Here is a 27313-nt window from a genome sequence, read left to right as displayed (position 1 = left end):
AAAGAGCAAAATGCAACCAAATATTTCCAACAAGGAAGCATCCTTATATGGAAAAGGGATTTTTATTTCATTTGGTGCCATGCCCTTTTATGGTGTGTAGCTGATGAGGAGCAGTTATAATGCTCTCTAGCTGAGAGGAATTTTAATTAATATACCGGAACATCAAGGGTGGAAAAGCAGGCAATTTGGAATCGGATTATTTGCCGGATCCTGTTTCTAATAAATACTTGCATACTTGGTAAGCAGTATGAGATAACTTGATCATAGATATAATGGGTGCATCACATTTCAAACTAGCTGCCTTCGCTCTACAACGTCCTAGGCTAACGCTTGTTTAACAGAGAACGTGGAAACTTAGATCCCCAACTGCCACAGGGTAGCAACTGGAATTCCTGTCAAGCAGATTTCTTCTATTTAATACAAGTAAATTTCTTTATCTGCATCACAAAATGTATGCATGCACACATGAGAGCGAGAGTGTGCATGTGATGTATGTTGGGTACAGTTGCCGTTGTTTCTTTTAGTAGAATGTCTCTGTTAAATTTGACAACACAGTCCTGGGATCAAAAGTCTTACCTATTCTCAGTATACAGCTACCACTTTCAGAGATTTAAGGAAGTACACCCTGACATTTACATTTTTGACATCTTAATTCTACGCGTGTACACCAGTGATGGCCAAACTTGGCCCTCCAGCTGTTTGGGGACTACAACTCCCACCATTCCTAGCTAACAGGACCAGTGGTCAGGGATGGTGGGAATTGTAGTCCCAAAACAGCTGGAGGGCCAAGTTTGGCCATCACTGCTGTACACTTTTATCTATATTTTAGGCTCCTTGTGTCCACAAGATGGCATTGTACAACTAATATTGAAAGTTTCACAAGGCATTGTCAGAGAATTGTGAAAGAACATCAGAGATAAAAATGCTATTGTTTAGCAGACCGTGATGTATCAGAGGATGAAAGAATGATGTGTCAACAGCAGGAGCTGTTCGCTTCACTTCAATCTTAAAATATGTGGACAAGTCAGAGGTTGAAGTAAATTAAATAGTTATTCTTGAAGAGCCCTTAAAATTTCAACTAGCAGCAACTGAATTTGAAGGGCATCTGACATAACTTTTTCAGACACTCATCTAAAGACCCATTTCTTCATACAAACGGATGACCATTCAACAGTTACTGACAGGAATACCAACTAGTGGGGATATTCTAAAACTCATTAATTAACGTTTCTTTGCAAAGAAGGGCATTTTAGACTAAAATCATTTTAAAATGCTGATCGCTGGTATCTTTAATACCTTTTACTGGAATTTCTGGGAGAGGATATAAGCTTTTTGCATGTCTGAGAGCATCTTCCAGAACAGAGAAGCAAAATTTATTTTCAGTGAAGCTGAAGAAGTGTCTGCCATTGCATACAAACCAAATTCATTAATACATGAAATACTTGTATCTTCGTATCAATATTGTATTTATAATAAACACCCCTGCTGTTATATAGCCTGATGGCTGCTGCTGTAATCCCAGGTATCTCATTACACACACACACACACACACACACACACCCAAAAAAATAAGCACATTGGGTGTGGGTGGGGGAGTCCCAGCCCTTCTGGCTACAGAGAAATCCTTAAACAGGCCATGGCAAAACACTTCAATTGAGGTCCACATAATGCAGTTGCAGCCAATAATTTAACATGTATTAAATTGTGTGAACACAGGTTAAAAACCCAGCACTGGAAATGCAGTGAGTGCATAGTAAACAGAAGTGTGAACACTGTTGAAGTCGAGATTCTGTAAAAACTTAAACTAAACTATGCTGAAGCTTTCCTCCCAGGCACGTGAAGAGGAGCACATGAGCCAAACATTTGCCTCAAGGTAGTTTTGTCCACATATCACTAAACCATGGTTTAGCATTACATGCTGACACAGTTGCTGAGAACAGACGCCGGGAGCATCCTCTTGCTTTCATGCTGTTTGTGGGCTTCCCAGAGGCTGGTGCCTGTGAAAACAAGGTTCTGATCCAGAGGGAACTTTTCAACTGACCCAGCTGGGTTCTTAGGTTTTTATGTATGCAGTACTAACTAGCAAATGCAATGATGTAAAAGTGGCCTTTATCCAGTGATCCAAATCACACTGACCCAACTTTATTTATGTTCGTGGGATTGATTTAAGATCCCAGCCACATTGAATCCTAAAATATAATAAAATTCTCTGGCCTGAAAACTTAATCTTAATTTGAATAATCCACATCATTTTGCCTACATAAAAGTTATTATGGTTACTAATGCCACTGGGACATTTGGCAAGAAGTACAAAATTATAACATGTGCACTATCTACTCTTCCAAAGTTAGTAGAACACCCCTCCCAAGTCATACACTTCTCTCCCCAACTCAGGCTGGTTTTTAACAAGTGTCACGAATACATCTGCCAACGTTTCTTGATCCAGCATCATAAACCTGCCCATATTTCAGAAGGTGGGCCTCAAAATGTGGTTGCAGCTGCCACCACAAACCTTTAGACAGCAGATCACAGAAACATTACAAACCCTCAAACTGCAATGAACCACATGCCAAAACAACATCTTGGCTGGGGAAACAAAGATGTAAGAGTGACATCAATATCCAAACCATCATTGTGTTGGGCTACCCACATCAAACACAATCAGCAGTCATTAAAAGGGCAGGAAAAGCCTCAGTGGGTAACAGCATTTCCTTTCCCTTGTTGTTGCCACCAATTTTAAAGAGACTTCAAGATGCAGTTAACATGATTTAGAGCCCTCTCTGTTAAATCTGCATGAGTCATATTTCCTAGTGCCAGCAGCTGTGTTAGTCATCAGTGACCAAAGATGTGTGATGTGCAATGGCAAGAACATGTTGGGAATGAGTAGGAAACACCCAGGATCAAACCCCTATACACTAGGAGCTGCAATCCTGCTACAACAGAATGCTGATGAGGACAGACCCAGCAGCTTCAGAACCAGAATCAAGCAGTCACCTATACAGGAGATACCTACTTCCTCTCACTGGCGAAATCAAATTAAACGTAGCATTTAGAACATTAGACTGAAATCAGATGGCTTTGGATAAGTTACCAACTCGCAGCTGGTGATGTTTCTCGGTAAAACAAAACCAGGAAAAAAATGAGTAATGACTTACCTCACAGGATCAGTGGGAGGCTAGAGGAAGTTAAAGAACAGAGCACACATGGGGACAAACATTTCTACAAAAATGGAGAACAATTGTAATCCTCCTCTCTTGTGCTTCTACTAAAATGTAAGACGTCTGACCTCTAGGAGCACCTGTTGGTAAAACTGTAGGTAAAAAGAGTGTGGAAACAGACAAAATCCTTTATTATTTACTATGAATATCTTTAGCAATCTTAATGAGACTATAACAAAAGTTACTGACCAATTCTATAAGCTTTTGCAAGAATTACATACTCATTACATCTTTATTGCCCTATTTCTAAGCAAGCATTTTGTTCTTCTCTAACAACAGTGTGTGTTTTATTTTATTGAAGGTTAACTGCCACATCCCTTGCCTGTTGTTTTGTCTGGCTAGAGCTGTGAACTTGAAATGATAAGGAATTCCTTCCAATAAGCCTCTAGAACAACTACATTTGCCAACAATTTGCTGCTGGCCAGTTAACTCCACAGATAGCTCAGTTGGTTAGAGCATGGTGCTGATAATGCCAAGGTTGCAGGTTCAATCCCATATGGGAAAACTGCATATTCCTGCATTGCAGGGGATAGGACTAGATGATCCTCAGGGTCCCTTCCAGTTCTACAATTCTGTGATTCTATGGCACATAAAACATTTATCAAGTCCTTCTGCTTTGGAGCAGCCTGTAGTAGCTGTCTGAATAACCTGTTTGCAAAAGACAGGAGTTCCAGGGTCTCCTTGCAAGTTTCCATTGACTAGGCCTCGACACACTGCAATTTCACAGCTTCAAGTTTGCCATTTGTAAAGTGGAAGCAACAAGCACCTACCTCACCATGACATATTTATTGCACTTCAAAGATACTTTAAAAGAACTGAAACACTGGTGGGGAATTTTGCCAAATGCGATGAGCTGAAGTCTTGAGAAGTTCTCCAGGTATCTATTCTCCGCTATCTTCTGAAAAGCAAATGGCAGCTGACTAGAAGAATTTCTTCTAGCAGATCCATCATCAAATCGGTAGAATTAGCACTCGTGGTTTACTGTTTTTATTTCGTTTTTGAAAAACAGAAGAATAAACTTCAATTCATTTTAATTACAGCACATATCCACAGTTCATCATCTAAGAAGGTGCTTGGAATGAATCTGTTCTAGTATTCTTTTTCAAAATATTTGTTTGCAGAGTCTTTTGAGATTTTACTCTATCCGGTTTAACTGCAGGCATTAAAAAAGGCCCAAGGATGCTATCACAGGGAAAGGAAGCACGGCTGTGTTCACGCAAAAGGAAATCCCCCCCTAGCTCCTGTTTGTGACAGCAATTGTGGCTGCAAACACATCTCATGTTTAAAGCGTATCTGGATAAACTGTAGCTGACCCCTCATAGAATTACAATCCCCAGCACCCTCAACAAGTCACAGTTTTCAAGATTTTGTTTTGGGGGGTGGGGAGGAAATGTGCTTTAAATGTGTGGTGTGTACACCGTTCCTGAAGAGTTGCTCGATGTCTCTTTGTGCTTTCTCTTTTCAGAGCTCCAGATCAGCAGGAAACACTGCTTCAGCTAAGCAGGCGTGAGAATGGAGGCCAGGAGGAAACACAAGAAAACACAAGAGAGTGGTGTCACAGAACTGCAAAGCAAAATAGCCAAATGAAGGGGGCACGGAGGATGACAGTGGAGAGAAACACTTTGCACTTCTATTGATTAGATGGACAAGGAATACAGTAAATCACCTTCAGCAAATGTGGTTTACATCCATAGCACATTTCAAATAGTAAAAGTCCCCTCCCATTTTGGGTATTTAATAAGATTTTGACAGGCAACAGCCACTGAGGAAGAGCTGACTAACCATGGTTGTGCACGTTTTGTGAAATACCCTTTAAAAAAGATTGCTTAGCCTGGAAGATGATGACAAGGGAATCATTGGTACGATACAGACCTTTAAAAATACCAACACCAGTATTATTTACAAGCAGTCTTTGTGCAAACAGTGGGTCCGTGCATGAGCAGATTTTAAATCCCTGCATTACAATTCTGGAGGTGGCTTATGAAATATAAGACACACCGTAAATATGTCTGCTAAAATTACTTCGTAACATGCAGCATAAATTTTAAAATTTCTTAGCTGGGCCAGATGTTCAAATAAACACCAAACACTACAAAGTTTAACCAACATGGTTCTATTTAAAAACTAGTTTCAACCATGGCACTCAGTGACAGCAATACAATACTTTCTTCACAAAGTGATGAATATAAAAATATGCCATAAATTCATTTGTAAACTAGTATTCTAATACATGTATGTCATTACAACATACCTTTATTTATTTATATATTTATATATATATAACTCTTTCCTGAGATACTTAGGGTGGTTTTCATTTTATTGTGTTGGATGCATTATCTTTGATCACTTTAAAATACTGGTGCAAGTGGGAACAACCAAAATTATACATTTAAAGTAATTAATGCAAAGATTGGGCAGAGGAACAGCTCTTACACATGTTGCATTTTGAAAAGATGGAACAGACACTGCCTTAACCATTTGACTCTTTCTGGATCAGAAAGACACCTGAAGTTTCAATTAAGAATCTACAAAAATGCAGCGTTTCAGGAATGTTAGAGGCTGGAGTAGAAGACAAATGATACAAAGGAAAAGTCATAATTCTTGTTGACTAGACATTGCCTGCAGAAGCATCTGTACATGCTGTAGCCAGTTCACAGTTTCAATATTGATACTAGTCTGTCTTGGAAGAGCAAATGTCTTTTAAGGTTTCTAGCTCTTCTATAAGTTTCTTGTTTTGAACTTCTAACATCGCAACACGACTCTCCAGACATTTCACATATTCTTTCTTCCGCCGTCGACATTCTTTTGCAGCCTCCCTGAAAAAAGCAGAAGTAAAAAGGGCAAACAAAAACACTTTTTGGCATGCTACTGGAGTGGCAGGAGCAGGGAGGGGACAGGGAAACGCAGTGATGATGGTCAATATAATATGGACACCATTATGCTTTCCAAAATTTAGAACAACTCTTCAAAAACACCTAAGGACAACTGGGATTGCAAGCGCAACACACTGTCCCTTCCTCAAGGGCCACATGGCAATCTGTAGAATTGCTTCATCTCATGCCTTGATTAGCATTCTTAGCAAAAAACAAAAAAACAAAGGTCCATTGCCCAATGCCATTTACTCTGCTTTATGGCAATAAAGATCTTTGAGGGCCTTGAGTTCCTCAATGAGAGTCTTGTTTTGGTTCTCAAGCACAGCCACGCGATTTTCAAGACATTTGACATACTCCTTCTTCTTCCTGCGACACTCACGAGCAGCTTCCCTGGAACCAACACAAGGCAAATGACTATAGGAAAAGGCACGGCACAATGACAACCTGGATTAAAAAAACAGAACCTCCAACACCAGAAATGCTGAAATCAGCAAGTGCCAAATTGGTAAACTGTACAACAATCACACCCCCAATTCTACAGACAATGCAGAGCAGTGGAAGAAGCTTGATGATAAACACAGGAACAGCGTCAACATAGCATATTCAGTGTGAGAAAATTGCAGCACAGATGGATGGACAGCGTTCTATTCAGATGTTAACAAAGCACCGCTCGCTACATCAAAACTCGCATTAGAACAAAAAGCACAGGACCTTCAAACACCCCGCCTCATCTGTTTCCATAATTTGCCATATTCGCATGCATAAAAAGGGGACTGAAGCATCAAAGCCCACGTCTGCCAAAATGTTATCAACTAAACTGTCTGCAAAGATCAACGTCATGCTTTCTCTTCAGACTGAAATCTAGATACCAGACTGAAATTTTGCCCCCCAAAATACTGTTTTTGGCAAAAGGTCAAATCAGTTATAAAGGCTTTAAAAGGGACATGAATTGCTATGGTTTGCACTTTGGATCTTAAGTTTTAAAATAACTATTATAGCTTATCTCTTAAGAGTGTCCAAAGCACTGTGTGATATGCTGCATCTTAGCCCTACCCACAACTCACTGTGCTGAAAGAGCATGGCTTGCCTGACTCCCTAGTAAGTTCATGGCTGAGCTGACCAACTGGAGGTTTACTAGCTACAGTTCAAATTACAAGCCACTTTACTATACCAGCTATGGCTAAATGACAGGAACAGCATTTAAACAAATGTGTTGTGCTCTTTGCAAAGGAAGGGGGAGTTCATCCCTTCCATCAATGGTGTATACAATAAGATCCAGCTCTTCTTTAGGTAAATATGGGAACATTCCATCTTGGATTTGCTGTTATGGGCACATTTTTTCATACTATTTTGGGCACCCGGTTAACAATCTGAGGAGTCCTCTCTCCTCCTCTGAGACTCAAAACAGCTTAATCGAAGCATGTTTGAAAGCCACCTTGTACTATGTGAACAGCTCTGAGAAGTTTTTTGTTGTTGAAAAGCAACAAATAAGCCCAAACAAGCAACAGTGAGAAGCTTTTAGCTATGCCATCAGCACCTCAGCTTGTGTTAACTCACCTAAAAGATAGCGAGATTTTATAGGGTGGGATCCACCCTCTTCTTTGTAGGGTTCACAAACAAAAGGCACTTCTGCTTGCACATGGGGGTGGGAAAGATTTCCCCCTAGAATCATCTGCACACACAGCCTGGGATCCTACTAGTTATTTATTTATATAGAAAGGAAGTACACGTTAAGAAAATCATGTGTTACTGATGGCTGACACAAGGCTAAACCTGGTAAGAGAATGAAAGACAAAAAGAGAGCGCGAACATCTGGAATCTAAGGCATGAATTTTTATGGATGAGCAATTTAAGACAAAGGGCATGAGAAAAAGCAATACCATGGATGCAGCGAGCAATGGCAGGGTTAGTTACAACTGAGACGACTTTTTCCAACAAAGCGCATGCCAACAGCAGACATTAATATCATGCACTGACACCAAAAACAAGACACACAAATAGCACAAATAAGCTGACCACCACCACAAAAGGGGGGAGGGGAGACATCCCATAGCAAATTTGCTGTAACAGACACGAAATCAGCTCTTGGGAAACTAACAGAATACCCCTCAAATTGAGCAAAACATTTCCACCCTTCCTTTATAGAAGCAAATGCTACATTGAAATTGCGTGCCTCAAATTCATATCCCAAACACTGGCAGTAAGAGACATCACCACATCTATACCATATATAGTTGTATAATATATGAAAATACTGAATATAGCATTTCATAAGCTATAGATCTTAAGGGGGAGAACTCTACAAAACACTCAATAATATGCATTGCCAAAAGCCACCAGTGTGTGCCACCTCTGAGGGAGGTCTAGAGGGTGGAAAAGACAGAAGGGGCCTTCTCTGTAGTAGCCCCTTGTTTATGGAATGCTCTCCCTGTGTCCATACAATTCTGTTATTTTATATTTTAGGTAAAGGTACCCCTGACCGTTAGGTCCAGTCGTGGATGACTCTGGGGTTGCGGCACTCATCTTGCTTTACTGGCCCAGAGAGCCAGCGTACAGCTTCCGGGTCATGTGGCCAGCATGACTAAGCTGCTTCTGGCGAACCAGAGCAGCGCATGGAAACGCTGTTTACCTTCCAGTTGGAGTTTATCTATTTATCTACCTGTACTTTGACGGGCTTTCGAATTGCTAGGTTGGCAGGAGCAGGGACCAAACAATGGGAGCTCGCCCTGTCGCAGGGATTCGAACCAACCTTCTGATCGGCAAGCCCTAGGCTCAGTGGTTTAGACCACAGCGCCACCCATGTCCCTATTTTATATTTTATTTGGTTGTAAATCACTTCAGGACTTCTTCAGCCGGGAGCAATACATAAATTCAATAACCTAACCTAACTTTAACCTCCTATCTTCCCTCAGGAACTATAAAGCAAAGGTAATCTAAGCTTTCCATGGTCTCATAAGGAATTTCAGGAGGTTTATTGCCATTTATATCCCCATAGCAAGTGAAGGAATTCCGTTTCTTTTCTATTTGGATAGTCGCCAGGTTGGTGAACTTAGAAACCTGCACAGACTAGGCTGACTCTTGTCCCAAACAGCCACAGCCTATTTCAAATCCGCTACCACATGAAGTGGTGGAAGTTGGGCTGTTTGGCCCTTGGAGAATAGTTGTTCTAAAGCAGCTTTTCTCAACCTTTTTGTTGGACGACAACTCTCACGATCCCCAGCCAGCGTGGCCATGCTTGCTAGAGCTGATGGGAGTTGTAGGCCAAACATTGGGGGGGGAGGGACCAGATTGAGGAATCCTGCTTTAAATGCCACAAAGATTCAGTAATGCAACTGTATAGTATTCAACGGCACTTTAAATGCCAGGGCAAAGGTAATCAGCAATGAAGAGAGAAGGCATTGCCCTTTTCTCCCCAGTAATTACGTGAAAGAACCCACTGGCCAATTTTATCTTTGGGAAAATGTTCCTTAGCAACTATACTGATTTACCACCCCCATCTTTCTTGTCATCAGCTCTTGAAAGTAAATTCAACTCATTACTTTTTCTTGAAATAGCAATACCTATTTTTCATGAGCCTTAGCTCTCTTTTACGTGTTGCTTCTTCTGCGAGCTGCTGTGGGCTATGCAACGTTCCTGGGGATGCTGCCATGACTACCCCTTGAGGTAAGGCTGTGGTTGGAGTTCGGATCTGGTAAGTTGGCATGTCACCTGTAGCAGCTGCAACAAAAGATGAAAATGACACAAAAGAAATGTCACACAGTTCCATGATCAAAACCGTTGGTTAGCATGTTGGTTTCGAATACCAGGAAGAGCATAATTCACATTCTGTGACCAGTTCCTTAGATTTGGGGTGGGGGGTGGGGAGCAGGCTCTCCCATTGTCCCACCACTGCGGTGTCACAGATAGGGCCTTCTCCGTGTTGGCGCCCCCAGTTATGGAATGCCTTTCCCCAGGCACCAAAACTTTGACATTTCAGCACCTGGCTAAGACCTGCTTTTTTGCCCAAGCAGTTTGGGGATATTAGTCTGCTGCTGAAGTTCATTTTGGTAGTTTTAACTTGGTATTTTAACCTGATCTATATTTACTTAATATGGATGTGGTGGTGGTGTTATTTAAAAGTTACGTAATCCACCCTGAGATCTGTGGGTGGTGGGCAGCCTAAAAATGCTCTAATAGATAAATCCAGACGAGAATGTTCTCCATCTATTCAAGTGCAAACAGAACAAAAAGTGCATTGTTTACTGTAGAAAAAATAAGCAACACAGAAATGTTCAAAGGTCTAAAAAGCACTAAAAACACGTTTTCTTATAAAACAAAAACAATCAAAAACTAAGATGCCCAGGAAAATAAAAAGGTAAGAAAATGTGAAAAAGATGTGAGGTGAGCTTTTCTGAAGAATGCATCGTACAAATGGGAAGCCACCAATGAAAAAGCCCTCTCCTTAGCAGCTAGGAGACATTTCTCCATCTCTGTGACAAAGTGTTGGGACTTTATACTATAGTCTACATAGGGCTTAACACACTATAGATGTGACTTAATTTATAAGCAATAGCAAAAATTGCTGTAAACCACTCTGGTATTTTTTTATTAATAGTGGTATATAAATATTTCTATAAATAAATAAAACAATAGTAAGAGAAACCATAGAATCGTAGAATTGGAAGGGACCTCAAGGGTTATCTAGTACAACCCCCTGCAACTGAAGGAATCTTTTGGTCCAACATGGGTCTCGAACCCACGATCCTAAGATTACCAACTAAGTTACCTACGGTAATTAATGGGCAACCAAGTTCCTCAAGCCCTGGCAGGCCACTATATATAGCTGTTGGAGGCCATTTTCAGCCTGGTGGGTCACACATTCTGCAGGCCTATTTTGAGAGGTACCAGCAATCAGTAACTCCAGAGAACACAGGGATATTTAAACAGAATTTTTACAGGGCCTTCAGCTCTTCACATATAGGAAGGAAGAGCCTCAGGTCAGCCTCTGTCCAGACAGATGGATGCTCTCTTGATCTCTCAAAGCCAATGATCACAGAAAGTGGGATGGGCTGCTAAACTGGCAGATTTTGCTTGGGCTAAACGTTTACTTTTGCTAAACGTAGTTAATAGCTAAATGCAAGTAAATATCAAAAAAGTACATTTTCTTCCTTCTGTCCTTTAACAGAACAAATGCCAATGGCAGCCAGATAAATTCTGCAATTATTATCTATTGAATCTGTTGTCATGGTGACCACTACCAACCACTGTCCAATATTGTTCTTTGTAAAATATGGGGAAGTAGGAGCAAAAAGCAGTAGGATAGATAAAAGAGATATAATATTCCAATGAGTGTCTTACCCTGCTAGTCCTTCTTCAGGGAATTTCAGGGACATAAAGACTGAACATTTAGATGTGCTGTCTCTTCCTATGGTCATAAGAAAAGCATTTGGGGGGGGGAATCTCATTCACCCTATTGGTTTTTTTTTTGCTCCTACTTCCATTTCCTGGAGGGGAGGGTCTGTTTTTGTTGCAGTTTGTAAAGTATTGCATTAGGTGCCTTACAAATATCAGCAATAAGTATGTGAAAGGCCGCTGCTGTAATTATTATTATTTATTAAATTTATCAGGCTGCAATCTGGTAGCTTTACACAGGCAGGGATTAAAGTTCCAGTCAGTGATATCATTCTTCCTCTGCTCCTACCGCCCATCATATTATGAAGTTTTGACACTGCTGACCATTAACAATTTTAATTCCTGTGTAATAAAAGTAGCTTTAAAACAGCATGCAAAAATACAGAAGTAAACAGATGGTACAGTATTCTGGTTTTATGTGAGCTGCTTTGAGGGTGGTTTTCCCCCTCCCCCCAATCAAGCAGTGTATAAATTTTATGAAATAAATAAATTCCCAAAAATGTACACACTGTTCAACTTTTGCGAAGTTTCAGTTTGAGAAAGGCACAAACGCCATTGTGTCATTACCCTTACTGCAACCTGGAACCTATTTTGTACATTGCATGGTGTCATTTAATCAAGCCTTGCTTACAGAACTCCCAACGCAAGACTGATACAAACTGGAGAACTCTGGTCTTGTCCATTATGCCAAACTTGCTCTCCCTCCCACCCCATGCTCCCCCATACACACCCCTTTTTGTAATTTTAACATCCAGAAAAAATATTGAGAACTCCAAAGCTTCTCCATTACTCTGAAACATTTTACTTGGCCCTTAAAAAAAAATCCCCTCAACTGTGCCTTCTGCCCCCCCCCCCCCGTATCAATATGGCAATCGCAATGTTTATAGCTGTTACTGGTCTTTTTTGCTATATAAATTGAACTGGGGAAGGGGGGTGAATGCAGGTTTCATTCAATAACTAAACCATAATTCATAAAATTACCAAATATCCTATGGTACAAAAACTGTACCTGCAAAGAAGGATCAGTCCACTCCTGATTCCCACCACAAATATTTATTTTTTAAAAAACTGCCACTGAGTACTGGCAAGCAGAACCAGGCATGCTAAATATAAAAGAAAGCCAAGTTTCGCCCACATTCCCCTCCACACACGGCTAGCAACCTTTACCACAAGGATTATAAACTTTACTCAAGTCTGCTGCACTGCTCCTGGTCCTTTTGCTCGTGTGAGCCTGAGGTCTTTTATTACTATTATTTAAAGAAAATATCCCGTTGGATCAGCAACAAACAAGAGACACACAAGCCAGGCTTACTTAGCTCCAGAGACAGCATGCAGGCTACTGAATTAACGCTGTAACAAACATGCCAGCAGCGGTGGCAGCACTGGTTGAAGCAGAAAGGAACTGACTAAATCACAGCATGACTCGCAGCTGACGTCAATGTGTTTGTTGTTTTGTGGAGTTTAACTTTTCCAGCCCCGCTGAAACACGATTCCAGGAAATCTATCTGACGTCAGCCTGCTGAACTCTGTTGTGGAACAGGCAGTTTTTCGAGTGGAGGAGGCGCAAAATAACTAAATCACAAAGCCAAAAAGCATAGCTGGAGCACCCACGCGGGTCACTCAAGATTTTATTTCTGCTCTTTATTACCTGCCAGAGGTGGAAGACCGATTGCATGGCTGAATGTGAGCACAGTTCACACACTACACACTGGCTGCCGGAAGCTGAAGAAGCAATCTTTCATATACTTCCAAGCTGTTTAATCATTCTAAAAAAAGCACCAAGGGAGACAAGTTCCTTGTTCTCACTGCTTAAATAAAAGGATCGCTTCAACGCTGTTAGCAAGGAAAAACCAGTACAAAAACTGAAGAGCACTCATTGGTCTAACTAACTAAAATGCTGCATCAGCTAAAGAATGTTAATGACAGCTTCCAGGAGTCTATAATATTATTTTTTTTAAAAAAATGTGCTTGGTAACTAAGTGCTCTAGACCAGCAACGCTGTCGCTGGGTGTTCCAGCAAACAATCCCCCCCCCCGCTTACAATTTGGCTGCCTAAATCCCACAGATTCCATGGGATTTCAGCAGACCAGCTGTGAGCAGGACTACAGCCCCAATTTCCCCTTTTGAAAAAGAAGCTTACAGAATTGCCTACCGGTTTCGTCTCTGGTTACAGCCATGGCCAGCGTCTGCTCAAAGGCTTCTCTTCTGCCACCAGCAGAACATGAAATGTTCCAAACAAGCAAGCATGTGCAGGATTACAAGCTCCAGCACTGACATCATAATGACCTCACTAGCCTACCCCGTCATTAATGTGCTTTCCTCACTGGAACAGCTCGTTGAAACAGGAGCCCAGGGAAAACCTTTGCTAACAAACAATCACTTCAGACTTTTTATATAGCCGAGCTTCGCTCTCCCCGCAATACAAAGGCAGGCACAGATCCAGGGAGCTGGCTATAAATCAGGCTCCCAGACACATCTGCAGCAAGGGCAGATGTTATTTTGGTGCCAACGCTTTTCAAAATAAAGGTTCTGAAAAATGTACTTTAAACAATAATGCAATTCAATATCTGTATAAATTAAAAGGTGGCAAGCCAGGGTAGAACTGTTTCGTTCCATGTTGAATTTTATGGCATACTAGACAGTCAAGACACCATAAGAGGAGCCCTACTGCTTCATGATGACGACGACTTAACATTTACTAAACACCTATATTTCTCCAAGCACTATACAAATATTAAAAGATGAAACAGCCCCTACTCAGAGTCTAATAGACGTGATACAAAAGGGAAAAGGGAAGGGAAGGGAAGAGGAAAAGAAGCATGGGGACAACTGCTTCTTCACTAGGCAGTGGAAAAAGTCAGGTTGGTCTCCATTTTGTCCTAATTTTCTACCTGGGAGGCAGGGGAAGCAGCCCTCCCAGCTGGTCCTAAGTCACCAGGCTAGTGACAGAGGCTAGAGTGTGTCTCCTTTCAGCTTTGCAAAACCAGGTAACAGACCAAAGGTCATCAAGTTCAGCATCCTGTTCCTCACACTGACTAACCAGATATCCCACAATCAAGACATAAAGGCAATATCCTCTGTGGACTGCTGTTTCTCTGCAACAGACACTCAGAGGCACAGTACCTCTGACCCTTGGGGCAGTATGTTCTTACCTTTATTCTCACTTCTGAGTAAGCATGAATATAAACCCACCCAAATAACTTTTCCATTGTTATTTATCTACTTTTCATGCATTGCCACCATGCCTTTCAAGGCATGTTGCCCTCAGCAGTTATCCCTTGGCATACTCGCGCATGATAAAAATTGCACAGCTCTTGGTAACCACTAAGAGACAACAAAAGATGATGATGATTTCCCCCAAACCCATCAGTTCGCGCTAAACTCTCATAATATGTTCCTGCAGATCTTGTGGCTGATAGGAATTTCTTCTTGTCTCCAACAGCCATGTTTGTGAGCCTCTACCATTTCTGTACATAGGACACTTTCCAGCATCAAGGCCAAGAACTATTATAGGGACTCCATTGCAGAATGTTACGGGGTAATAACACTTGTATATAAACTACTTGGACTAAGAGGCACTCATATGCAGCCCCGTTCTTATCCATAGGGGCTACTGGCGCAGCGCGCCAGGGCGCCAACCCCCCAGGGGCGCCCCCGCGAGGCCGCTGGATACCCTGCGCCCCCTCCCCAACCGCCCCCACGGTGCGGACAGGTGCTCGCGCGCCGCCGGCGCAGCCACTGCTGGCCCATGCCACTCCCAGGTGGGCTGCGAGCCGGCCCGCCCTCACCTCCATCTCGCGCAGGGAGCCCCAGCTGGAGCGCTGGAAGGGTGCGCAGAGCCCCGCGCCGCTCCAGCGCACACCCCTCATCCCCCACTCACCCCCCCTCCTGTAGGGGCAGCCAGCGGGTGGAGGGAAGGTGGCCCCAGAGGCGGAGAGGCGGCATGCCGGTGGGCGCCGGAGGGATCGCCCGCGCCACAGTGGCCAATCTGCCTAAGACTGCCCCTGCTCATATGCAATTTTTGGACCACAGTTCCATTCAGCCTCTGGTGTGATGACCATGGAGTGCAATCACAGGAGTCCACCAAATGTATATGGTGTTGCTATAAAAAGTATCTTGCACATTTCGGTCCTCAGCATGGAACAGAAGCAGCAGCAAAGAAACTAGAAGTGCTTTAGTACAGGGTGGGCAGAAGATAGATTGGGATCTACAGGTAAATCTCTGGGTGATTTTCAGTGGATCAGCAGGAGCTTTAGACTCCAGAGGTTAGCACTAGCAACAACTAGAAGGCTCTCTCACACACAATTATCTTGCTGAAGTGAAGAAAGCTTGTGGGGAAAGCAGGAATGGATTTGTGTGAGAAAGCACTGCAACATCAGTGAGAACAAATGCCTTGGCTGAGCCAGCAATTCTAAGTGTGCAGAAGTCCCCCTGTGCCATCGTTCTGATCTGGCTCTGGTTGGTAGATCTGGAGGTTATAGTAAAAATCAAATTAGTTCCATTGAGCCTAAAGTCTGTCCACCTCTGGTTTAGTTCCACATCAGTGAAGAGGCAACAAAGAGTGCAAAAGGGAAGTACTCTAGTGCTGAAGTTAATGTAAGAGGTGCCTTTGCTTTGTTGTGTAAATGTCCACCCAGGTGTATTTTCAGAAACCCTCATATCCTCTCTCTCAACCTCCTTCCTATTTTGCTCAACAGGTCTGGTTTATTCTGTGCACAAGAGAAGTTAGCAATCTCTTTCATTATTGTAGCAGCTTTCCAGGCAAGTGTTCACAAAGTGGCTGCTATCATGGTTTATTGCAAACATGATTGTCTGATGGCTCCTACTTCACTCCTCCTACCCTGGTGAGATAACAAACCAGGATGTCATAATTAAGCTCAGCTTTCCATGAGATCTGGACCTCTGATCATTGTTTCTTCCTTCCTACCAAGCCAGTATTGCTAACCAGACCTCAAACTGTTGGTTTACAAGTACTGGCTAGTTAGGGAGCAAGTCACAATCTGGATTTGGATGTTACAGGAAGTCAGTCTTAATTGTTGGCTTCCTGGTTTGTTTATCCTGCTCAGGGAAGGAGAGAAGTGGGTGTAATTTGACAGTGTTGAACAGCACACTTCCTTCTCCTAGCAAACCATAATAACCCAGCAACACTGGTTTATTGTGACATGTCAATCGAGGTAGCTGTAGCCCGAGCCATTTTCTTCAGGGAAACGGGTAATTAAATGAGATTAGAATTAAATGAGATTACCACTTTTGAACACAAACAGTTTACCTGGCACCTTCGTTATATATCTTTAGGCACCATAAGCTGGGCACAATGTGTAGCTGAAGAGTGTGTGCCTAAAACACTTGTGGCTATTTTATTTATTTAACAAAATTTATATACTACTTGCCTGAAACAAAATTGAAACAACAACAATTTGCAAATCTCTCCTCTCATTTTGCCTGGTAAGGACCACAGATTATCAGCCCTCTGTGTATTACATATGCAGAGTTCATGCTTCATCTCTACACATTACATCCAAGGCAAGGAGGCATAAGAACCTACTTCTCCACAGTGCATTAAGTTATATGCAAGTTTGCCAACCTCTAAAGAGAGCTTGAATTTTGCAGACTCTTGTCTTTCAAAAGTGGTACTTGAACTGAAGTTACCAACTGTTCTACCATCTACCGGTACATTAAAACAAACCCTTCTTTCATGTCTATTAGAGGAAGGGCAGAAAGTAAAGTGCAGAGACTTTTTCAAAGCAAGAAGAGGATGATGAAGGGGACAAGTCACTCCCTGGCATAGCATCCAAAGACCACAGAACAACCCTGGTGTCCTAGTACAGGTATACATTGAAAAGGAACAAAAATAAGCCTTCCCAATGCAGTATCTGCTGTCCTGCGAGAGCCACTCACACAGTGAAAAGGCCAACATTGATCAAATTATACACAAAAACACATTGCACCCACCTCAACATTGCAGACTAAATTACTGTATCATCCATTTATCCAAGAATCCACACTATGTAAGTACACTGCTTCAATTTGTTTCTTGCAATGATTAAAATTAATCAAACCATGCTCTGCTCCTTAGATGAATTGGCCATGAAACACATGTATTTGCCTATAGTGCATATTTTACCGTATTGACTGTTAAAACTTTATTTTCATGTTTGTAAGCTCATCGTTAAGTATTTTATCTTAACTCTGTCATTTTGTAGTTGTATTCTGTTAAGGGGAGAGGGTCTTTTCTGTTTTTGTTTGTTATCTGCTACTTATAGCCCACTTTTCTGTTGAAAAATCTATTAAGAGTTCAAAACAAATAGAGACGTACAAATGCCATTTAAAAGCAAATATAAAGTGAAGCATACCTTGGACAACAACTTGACTCCCAGGTACAAAGAACTGTTGTGTGCCATCAGCTGTTTGGGCTGCATATTGTACAATTGTAGCACCGGGCTGAGGAGCTCCTGAATTTGTCATTGTTAATGTCTGCAACCCCTGAACGCCGTCAGATGCCTGGTTAGAGATCTGGATTGCTCCACCTTGGGCTATAGCAACTTAACAAAAGCAATAATGGCATTAACCGATGGAAGCAAGAGACTTTGGAACAGCTCTAATCTAGCCATTCCTAAACTGTGTGTTGGGACACGTTAGTGCACCTTAAAAGAACTAGTAGTGTGCCATAAGAAATTAATAATGAAGAGCTCTTTTGAGGCTCTGCAACCACTGCTTTCCAGTCAGTCTTCTTCTACAAATGCAGGCAACTCTGTTGAGTCTTTGCTTCAGGAGCAGGTGATTTCACCTGATACAGACAGAGATCAGAATTACCTGTCCTCAGAAAAGGCCTCCCATTTCACCTCTGCAATTCTCTAATCCTGGTTACGCTATTTTCTCATTCATATATATATATATATATATATATATATATATATATATATATATATATAGTATTAAAAGTGTAGTACACCTCCTGTGTTGATTTAGAAGAAAATAAGAGTGACTCAGCTATCAGAGGTTTAGGAAACACTGATCCAGTGTGTACCACCACTTTTGTAATTTGGATACAGTCTTAACTCAGGAAAGGGTCACTTGTAGCCTTCAGATATGTTTGGACTCCAACACTTATCTGCCCAAGCCAGCATGGTGATAGTCAGGAATTATGGGAACTAAAAATCTAGTAACACGTTCCCCAACCCTGATTTAAGTCAACTTTGTATTGCCTCAAGGGATGCTCTGCTGTGCAGAGACAACTTTTATCAGTGAAATCTTGTACAACAGAAGACAGTACCAAACAGCTGAATAAATTATATTTGAATTTTAAAAAAAAGATTAAGAATAAGCTGTTAACTTTTCCTTACATGACCTGTTATACAGTTTTCATAACAAAATGCTAGATTATAGGATATAGATTTTAGGTGTCAGAACAGGAACAATGCGAGGCAAAGTTAAATGTTCCATTCTCAAACATGACCAAAACAACCTTTAAATAAGTTCCCCATCACAGATATTTCAACTCTGCTCATACTTTACATAGAAAATATGCTTACTGAAGTTTTATCTGTCACCATGTACAACTCTCTACTGCATTTTCCAGTCAATGTCAAGTTGTTGGACTCTGCACTCCAAAGCAGAACAGTAAAAACTAGATTCTACACAAAATCCCCAAAGGGCACAATCTAGTGGGAACAACTTTTGTACAATTATTAGGATTTGGAGTGTGTCCTCCTTTAAGTCAAGGATGCTTAGTGCAGGATTAGTTCCCAGTGCACTGAAGTCTAATTCTAAACTCATAAAAGATGGCAAAAGTTGCATTTCTTTTTATTTTTAAGGACTGTATTTATTGAAGAAGTTGTACAAACTTCCTTGTGTACCCTAGCTTCCAGTTATATAATGAAATACATGGATTTGAAGCAAACACACATTAAGGAGCATAAGATTTGAAGAAACAGAATGGAATGAAGTGAGCAAACTTTAATTCTTGCTTATCAGATCATTACTGTAAATTATAAGAGATCTTTATTGATGTAAACATGAATTTCACTTGGGTTTTAATTGAGACTTTTTCATGAATATTCCCCCCCACTCTCCACAATAGATCTAGCTTACTAAGTTTGCAATTTACATTTTGGTTTTAAGAATGAAAGCTAAATATCTTGTTTGATGTTATGGAATACATACTGTACTGCCCGGTGCTAGTCTGATAAAGGCTTGTTGGCACTGCCATGGCAGGGATGCCAGAGGGCGCTCCTTCTTCCTCTGGCTTTCCTTCTTCAATCTTAGTGACACCGGGTGCATCAGAAGAAAGTTCATTCAGAATTTTTCTGACACAAGTAAAAATACATATACATTTAAAAGCAGCTGGCCCATGAAATGAGTGACTCATTTTAACCGAAAGGCAGCAATTGTTACAACACGAAATTATAGCTTACCGATATGAAGGCCTCCTTGAAAGTATCTCCCTCCGTTTCTGGGAATCAATGACAACCTCTGACTCTGTAGATTCATCTGCACTTGTAGCTGATGCTACCTAAAATATGAACATTAAAAAATTAATCGTCTTAAGAGTTGACTTAGAAGAGTTAACTTGCAGCATAGAACCCAGATTTGCAGAGGAGATTTTACTACCAGTGATCCATCTCACAGGACTGTCATAAAACTGCTTTGAAAATTTAACTATGCTTTGTAAATTAAAGACACCAGCGCCAGCATCTAATGGTAAGGCTATTGATAGGGGGTGGCCCAGAGGGCTGAAGCCTCAGGTGTTTTGCACTGGATCTTGGATTCCCTGCCTACACCACCCCTATTTGTTTTAAAAAACAACAACTTTTTTTAACCTTGCTTGCAGAGCTGCTGGACATACTGGTACTTCAAATCACTGTGCTGGTCATATACCCATTCACCTATTATTATTGGGTTGCATCCAAAGCAGTGCCAGAGGTGTTTTGCTGACACAGTGCCAGATCTGTCTGCTTTCTTCCCCCCAGTGTGATCTCCAAATTTTCTCCAGCATGTCCCCCAGCTCTCCAGTGCCTATTTTGAGGGTGGAAGGGGGGAGACTGCTGAGTAGAGGAATGAAAAGTTCTGTTCCTCTAGTGCATGTCTCTTCCATTAGCAGAACAGGAGTGTTGGATACCATACTTGCTTCTATCTAGTTATATACCTAGCATATGCAAAATCTTGATCATCTTGGCTTCTGAAGCAAGGTCATGGCTGGCAAACCCTGTGGTCCCCACAAACACACAGTTCTCTAACCTGAGAATGACTTCCCCATTCCTGCTATGAGACCAAAGCAACACTGCTTAGTTGGGGGCACCTGTTTACCTTCACAGAACATAGAGAGAAATAACACCATCCTTGCTGAGGAGAAAGGATAAGGAAAGATGGAAGGAGGAAACATTGAGGTGAATTAATGACAAACTAGAAACGGTTCTTTGGGTAGAAACGCATTTTTTCAGTAAATTGCAAATATATATCTTTGAAGGGCAGAAGAGGAGAGGATAATCTACATATAATAGTATAAGAAGAGTGGGAGAAAGGAACAAAAGGGGGCTAGGAGCAGTCAGAACAGCTTGCAGGAGAGAGAAACATAGAGCATAATGGCAGAGAGCTTAAAAGAGCTTAAAATGCAAGAACAGGTATGTAATCTATCTAGGAGCACTCAATCCATCATTGTCACTGGAGGCTTAAGTGACTGTGGTTGCTGGGAGTGCTTTACAATTGGATACTTTTGAAATGTGCTCTGTTGTGGCTGCCCTTACATTTGATCCAGAAACTACACCAAGCGAAGGTAACACCAGTGCTGAAGGAACTACACTAACTGCCAGTGTGCTGGTAGGTCAGTTTTTAAGGTTTTGCTGTTACTGTATAATCCCAAACAACTTGGGACCAGGATCTCTGACTTACCCTCTATATACCTGCCCTTTCACTGCTGCATCTATGGGGCCCTTTTTGTGATGCCACACACACCAGAGATGGATTTCAAGACAACTCAGATGGGGTCCTTCAGGACAATGGCACCTGCCTTGTGGAACACACTGCCCAGTGCCCACCTGAGTTAGACGGCTCCGACATTGTACACATTTCGTCGGATGTTAAAAAATTCCACAGGCTTCGCCAGAAGGATGAGTTGACTCACAAACAGTATTGTAATTTTCTCTTTGGAGAAGCATTTTATCTGTAGTTGCTGTGTTTTTATTGTTATTGCTCTATGGTAATTTGTCATGTTTCACAGTTTATAAATATTTCAAATTTATACACACACACACACATACTCAGAGTGGATGCAGAAAGTAACAAGGAACTAGAACATAAAACTTCAAGAAAAGCAAAGTGAAATATTATTTTGTGGCAGAGCTGTTGTCAGCTGGCTGAGCTAGGGAGCTGGCAAAAAATTGTCCCTGAATTGTGATAATGCCTCCTGCTTAGAATCACAGAATCGCAGAGTAGAAGGGACCACGAGGGTCCAACCCTATGCAATGCAGGGATTTTTTTGCCCAAAGTGGGGCTCAAACCCAGAACCCTTAGATTAAGAGTCTCATGCTCTACTGACTGTGCTATGGTGTTAAGTGGTGTTTGTGGTAGGCATGAATATAGAAACATCTGAAGTTTGTGTGGCTGCAATACAGATTACTGCAGAAAAGTAAGTTACATATGTTGCCCCATCCACTTTTTACTTTAGCCACACTCACTGGCATGTGACACACACCCCTCCACACTACTATGAAAGCTAGAAACATGTTGTGGGTGGGTTTTTTTAAAGTAAAAGAAACAATATATACAGAATTCTAAATATCACATCTATGCATGATTTTTTCGTAGCATATATGTCACAATTGGTGACATGCAGAGTTCCTGGCCACTGCATACCTTGCAATATTGTTAGATTATCCACACAGAAAAAAAAAACAACGGCAGGACATGGGCATAACAATGAGACAATCTTTATGTATGTATAAGGTACAAGCCTACATGCTCTGGTTTGAAGTAATCACTTTTTAAAGAAGCAGACAGAAGTATCGTCTTTATATTTTCCTGATGGCAGAATATTAGTCAACCAGCAGCCTACCCTTGGTATTAAATACAATGAAGTTATTCTCTCCACTGCTAGAGCAAAAATTAGAAGTCAATGATGCCAAGTAAAGCCTGCAGGAACATTAAGAGAGATGCAACTAACCTGAACAGATTGCAACTGTGGTGACTGAATAACTGAAGGCTGAGTTGCTTGAATCACTCCCTGCACATGGACCGTTTGACCAGAAGGCAATTGCACTACAGTTACAGAGGGAGATCCTCTTCCAGTTGTTTGATCCCGCTACAGAAACCTATTGCATTGGTGAAAAATACCAGGAAGACATTAGCAATGTCAGCACCTGCATACCATGATGATGATTTGGCAAAAGGTCTCCAGTGGGAAATTAGGTTTAGCCTTGAAACACAATGTGCTGTTTTCCAATACAGTAAAAGTTATATCAGCTTATATTTAGTTATTTCATAAAATTTATACATTGCTTAATTGTAAAAAACAACAACTTTAGAGCATTTTACATAGAGAATAAAACAATAAAGTTATCAGGAAAACCTGTTAAAAAACACTATTTAAAATATTAAAATGAAATAAAATAAGCAATAAGCCAAAAACAGATTAAAACACACATCAATATTCTACATGTCAGGGTAGACCTGCCTAACAAAAAAGTTTTTAGCAGGCACTGAAAGAGAACAGTGAAGGCACCTGCCTGGTGTCAATATATTACAGTGACAATTGGGTTTCCAATAGCAGGTGAAATATCATTCATACTTCTGCTTCTTGCTTCAGCACTGACACATGGTACTTCACCCCAGTGAAAAACTGAAAAAAGCCTTTGTTGGTTCAAATGGCAATGCAGTCCCACATTGTATAACTTTGATGGGGACAGCGAGGTAATCATTTTGTAGTCCTTTTATAGCAAGAGATAGTCTATTTGTGAAAGTTAATGATAAAAGCCATTTTTAATTTTTTCTCATCTAAACACTACATTGTGTATTGAACACAAAGAAGCTCTGAGACCCATTTACAAATGGAGAACAGAAGAACTAGCAACTTGTCAAAAGGCGAGTCAGCAAGGTCCATCATTTAATGTCAACTTGAAAGTGAATCTTCCCCATCTTAGTCCAACATTTCATTCACGGAAATACAGGGGCTATTAGTGCACCAAGCAGCTGCTTATACTGAAACTGCATAGGAAGAAAACTATGCCCATGGTTTGCTCTATATGATGTTGTCATGATAAACTACAAGATTTTAAAAAGTTCGTGCCAAAAGTACCCATGTATTCATTTTGGGATGTAAGACAAGCATATAAAGAATTGAGCATGAATCACAGGAAAAAGCCCTCTCTCTTGTAACTTACATGCACAATGAGAAGTACTAAGGCACTTTTCAATTTCTTTAAATGGCTGGATAATATTTGAAAGTTTACAAGGAATCTCCAAAGCATCCTGTGCTCCTTTTATTTTTTGGATTTACAAAAATTATTTCTCTAATGGTAAACTGACGTACAATGAACAAGTTTAAATTATTTGAAAGATGCATTTGTTTCCTCCTCTGCTTTAGTTGCAATATTTTAAACTGCACCCTTTCCTATTCTGACATTCACAAATGTTTGCTTGATTACTCATGTGGAGGTGGCAGCAGTTCTAGCAATCCTGACGTCAATAAGGAGAGGAACCAGCTATGGCACTTGCATTTGAATACGTGCAAAGACTCCATATTACTGGAAGCAGACAGTCTGCAGAACAATTTAGCAGACTGGGAAACAAAGTTTTATAGCACTGCACAGAGTAATTCCAAAAATGGTCAGACACACACACACAGTCAGCTCTTTCAGGGGCAATTTATTTCAGATAAATAGGTATTCTGCAGCTTCTACTGCATATGTGCAGTATTCCAGGCTTGTTAATGCTTAACTTCCAAAACTACACTTAATCCATTGTACATATAGGCATGTAAATGCCGGTCAGACCCAGCTTCTATGGTCTTTATTTAAAACTGGGGAAAGTCTCAAAGGTTTCATTATAAGCTTTAAAGAATAAAATAGTATCATAATTGTTGGACTGGGGCTTAAGTTAGCTGTTTTCAATGGAACCTAAATGCAGTTAACTAAACTCATCCAACCCTTGCCATTATATAGCACTTTTAATTATTCAGAGTATGCAGTGTATATATTGCAGCAATTCTTCCAACAACCCTGTAAAATAGGTTAGGATTATTATCCCCATAAGGCAGATTTGAGGTTGAACTCAAAACTGACTGGTTAGGACTACCTAATATAGTCCATGGCAGAGATAGCATTTCAAAATAGGGCCTTCCTGGCTCACAACTCATACCATACTAGCACCAAAAAACAGAGACAAATAATACAAGTGACTTAAAGTGGAGTTTTGTGCTGCCAGAGTGAATGCTTTTTCATAAAAGCCCCCCCTGGACAAAAAAAAAAAAAAGAGAAACATGATGAAAACAGCATAAGAGGCAGATTACAGGCAAGGAGAGCCGTCTCATCTCCTTGAATATCAATCCATGTCTGTCTTCTCAGTCCTTGCCCCAAAGAAAACACCTGGGGATGAAAGCTACAACTTCACTGCATACAAAGGACAGTGGCCACGCTCCCAACAAGGCAGCCCCTCATGGCACAGATATTCCAACACTGGCTTGGAATGGGTGAAATAGCCACCTACTGCTAGACTAAGCCAGAGATGGAGTCCATGTACTTAAAGGGTTCTGGACAGAACTGGATATTAAGTAGAGATTTCATCATCATTTTACACATAGTTCATGCATTTACAGGTGGTAGCCCGTGTTGGTCTGCCATAGTAAAAAAAAAATCCTTCCAGTAGCACCTTAGAGACCACTAAAGTTTGTTCTTGGTATGAGCTTTCGTGTGCATGCATACTTCTTCAGATACCCTGAAGAAGTGTGCATGCACACGAAAGCTCATATCAAGAACAAACTTAGTTGGTCTCTAAGGGCTACTGGAAGGATTTTATTTTTTATTTTTCATTAGTTCATGCATTTTTTATGATCAGAATCCCAACTACTAGAAAGGTCTAACCTATTTTTTACATTTTGCTCAGATATTTATCTCTGTACCCATTCTATCCCTTCTATCCTCACATGAACTCTGCAATGCAGACTAGACTGAATGATGCAGGTGCACAAGACCTTCCACTGAGCTAAGTGGGCTTTTGAACGGAGAGGTCCAAGGTTTTATCGGCTTCCCCAAAGCCCAAAGTATGCAGGCAATCTTGCATTCTTCTACCTGCCTGCAGCAGCTAACTAGATAGGTGTTGGTGTCAGGTTACATGTCAGATTACCTGTGCTATAGTAGAGATCTGATTTGGCCAGATGGAGACTGTATAGTAGCAGCATCACTTTCTGCAACAGAGTCTGCTGCATTGCCATCTTGCTTGTGATTCACCTGTTTCCATGGTCATTTGTCTAAAAATGAGAGAAAATGCACAAGATAGCACATGAAACAATTCATGCCTCTATCACCATTCACTTCATCTCTTCATTTTTGCCTTCTTTTTATATGTGGCTAAATTAAGCATGACATCAAAATATGATACCACAAAAACAGTTCCAGTGCATTTATCATCAGCTGAAAACCCAAATGAAGGAACACCATCTTTGATATATGAATGTCCTCCCCATTATTTAAGACAGGGAACATGTGGAGCCTCTGCCCCTTAAAATGTTGTTAGACTCCAACTCTCAGATTCAGCCAGAATTTCCAATGATCAGGGATAATGGGAGTTACAGTCCAGTAACATCTGGAGGGCAATAGGGTCACCATTCCCACTTTAAGATCTGAGGACAAGACCTTCCTCCATATGCCATTTTTTTCAGGAAGAAACAACTTCTAGTGATCAGAGTAGGGAAATTTCCAGAGGTGGCACTAGAATTGTGAAACGCTGTCCCCAGGGAGATTTGGTGGGCTGCTTCATAGAGCACCATGGTATTTCTTGTTGGGTTTTTGGTGGACTGGTTGGTTAAGCTGCGAGTTAGTCTCTCTGTTGTTGCTTTTGAATTATTATTTTTAAAATGTTATTTATTTATAGCTTTTTAGCACCCAAGTAGCATATAAATATAGTTATGATATTTTAAAAGAAGTTGGTGGGGACTGTAAAGTTACCCCCAAATATTGGAAGGGTATGTGGATTGTATTAAGAGTATTGATTGCTGCCTATAAGATTCTGTGATCTCCTTTCAGACTATTACTGAATTGTTTATGTTATATATTGAAGTTCTCACCCTAGGCCACTAGGGGTGTTGTGTATAGTTTCACTCTGCCCACCGTGACTGCAGTTCTCACTCAGGTCCACATGCAAATGAAGGATTGAGAGTGCCGTTCACGGATTGGGTAGCTAGAGAGAGTTGTTACTGTTGCATGTTACTGCGTACTATATAAGCAGGCTGGCTCAGCCCTTCAGTTCAGTTCTGTTCCAGCATGAGAATAAAGAGAGCTGCTTAGAGAATCACTGTGTTGTCTGCTATGTCCACCCACTACTTAATAGTTTACATCCTACAGAAGAATGGAACTTACTGTTGAGCAAATACTAGACTCCAGAGCAATTGACACCAATAGAGACTTAGCAGAGAAAAGTGATGGATTAGTGAACGTTGTCAGCTTAAAACTATAAAAGACCCCAGGACAACAGAATCAGCCCAAGCAGTATGCCACAATAATGTAAGGGCCATGCTTTATTTCCTTGAATTGTGTGTGTGTGCCAGGAATCATTTGGATTATCATAGCATAAATAGCCATTTCCGTGCACTCCGGCTTCCATCACGGTATTCCTGGAAAGCTG

The 27313-nt window shown here is 41.1% G+C and overlaps 1 protein-coding gene across 1 annotated transcript; it reads right to left on the bottom strand.

Moving 5' to 3' along the window:
* Window positions 1-5091: 5091 nt before the first annotated feature.
* Window positions 5092-25940, bottom strand: CREM (cAMP responsive element modulator). The gene is given in 10 exon segments (XM_033165202.1): window positions 5092-6034; window positions 9652-9808; window positions 17836-18024; window positions 19646-19788; window positions 19897-19994; window positions 22641-22766; window positions 22768-22788; window positions 25817-25842; window positions 25845-25908; window positions 25910-25940. Coding segments are annotated over 10 exon segments (996 nt in total). The 5' UTR covers window positions 25937-25940; the 3' UTR covers window positions 5092-5889.
* Between the last annotated feature and the right edge of the window lie 1373 nt (window positions 25941-27313).

This window comes from Lacerta agilis, chromosome 12 (assembly GCF_009819535.1).
Source record: "Lacerta agilis isolate rLacAgi1 chromosome 12, rLacAgi1.pri, whole genome shotgun sequence".
Taxonomy (NCBI): domain Eukaryota; kingdom Metazoa; phylum Chordata; class Lepidosauria; order Squamata; family Lacertidae; genus Lacerta; species Lacerta agilis.
The sequence above is the reverse complement of the archived record's forward strand: the minus strand, read 5'-3'. Positions and strand labels throughout refer to the sequence as shown.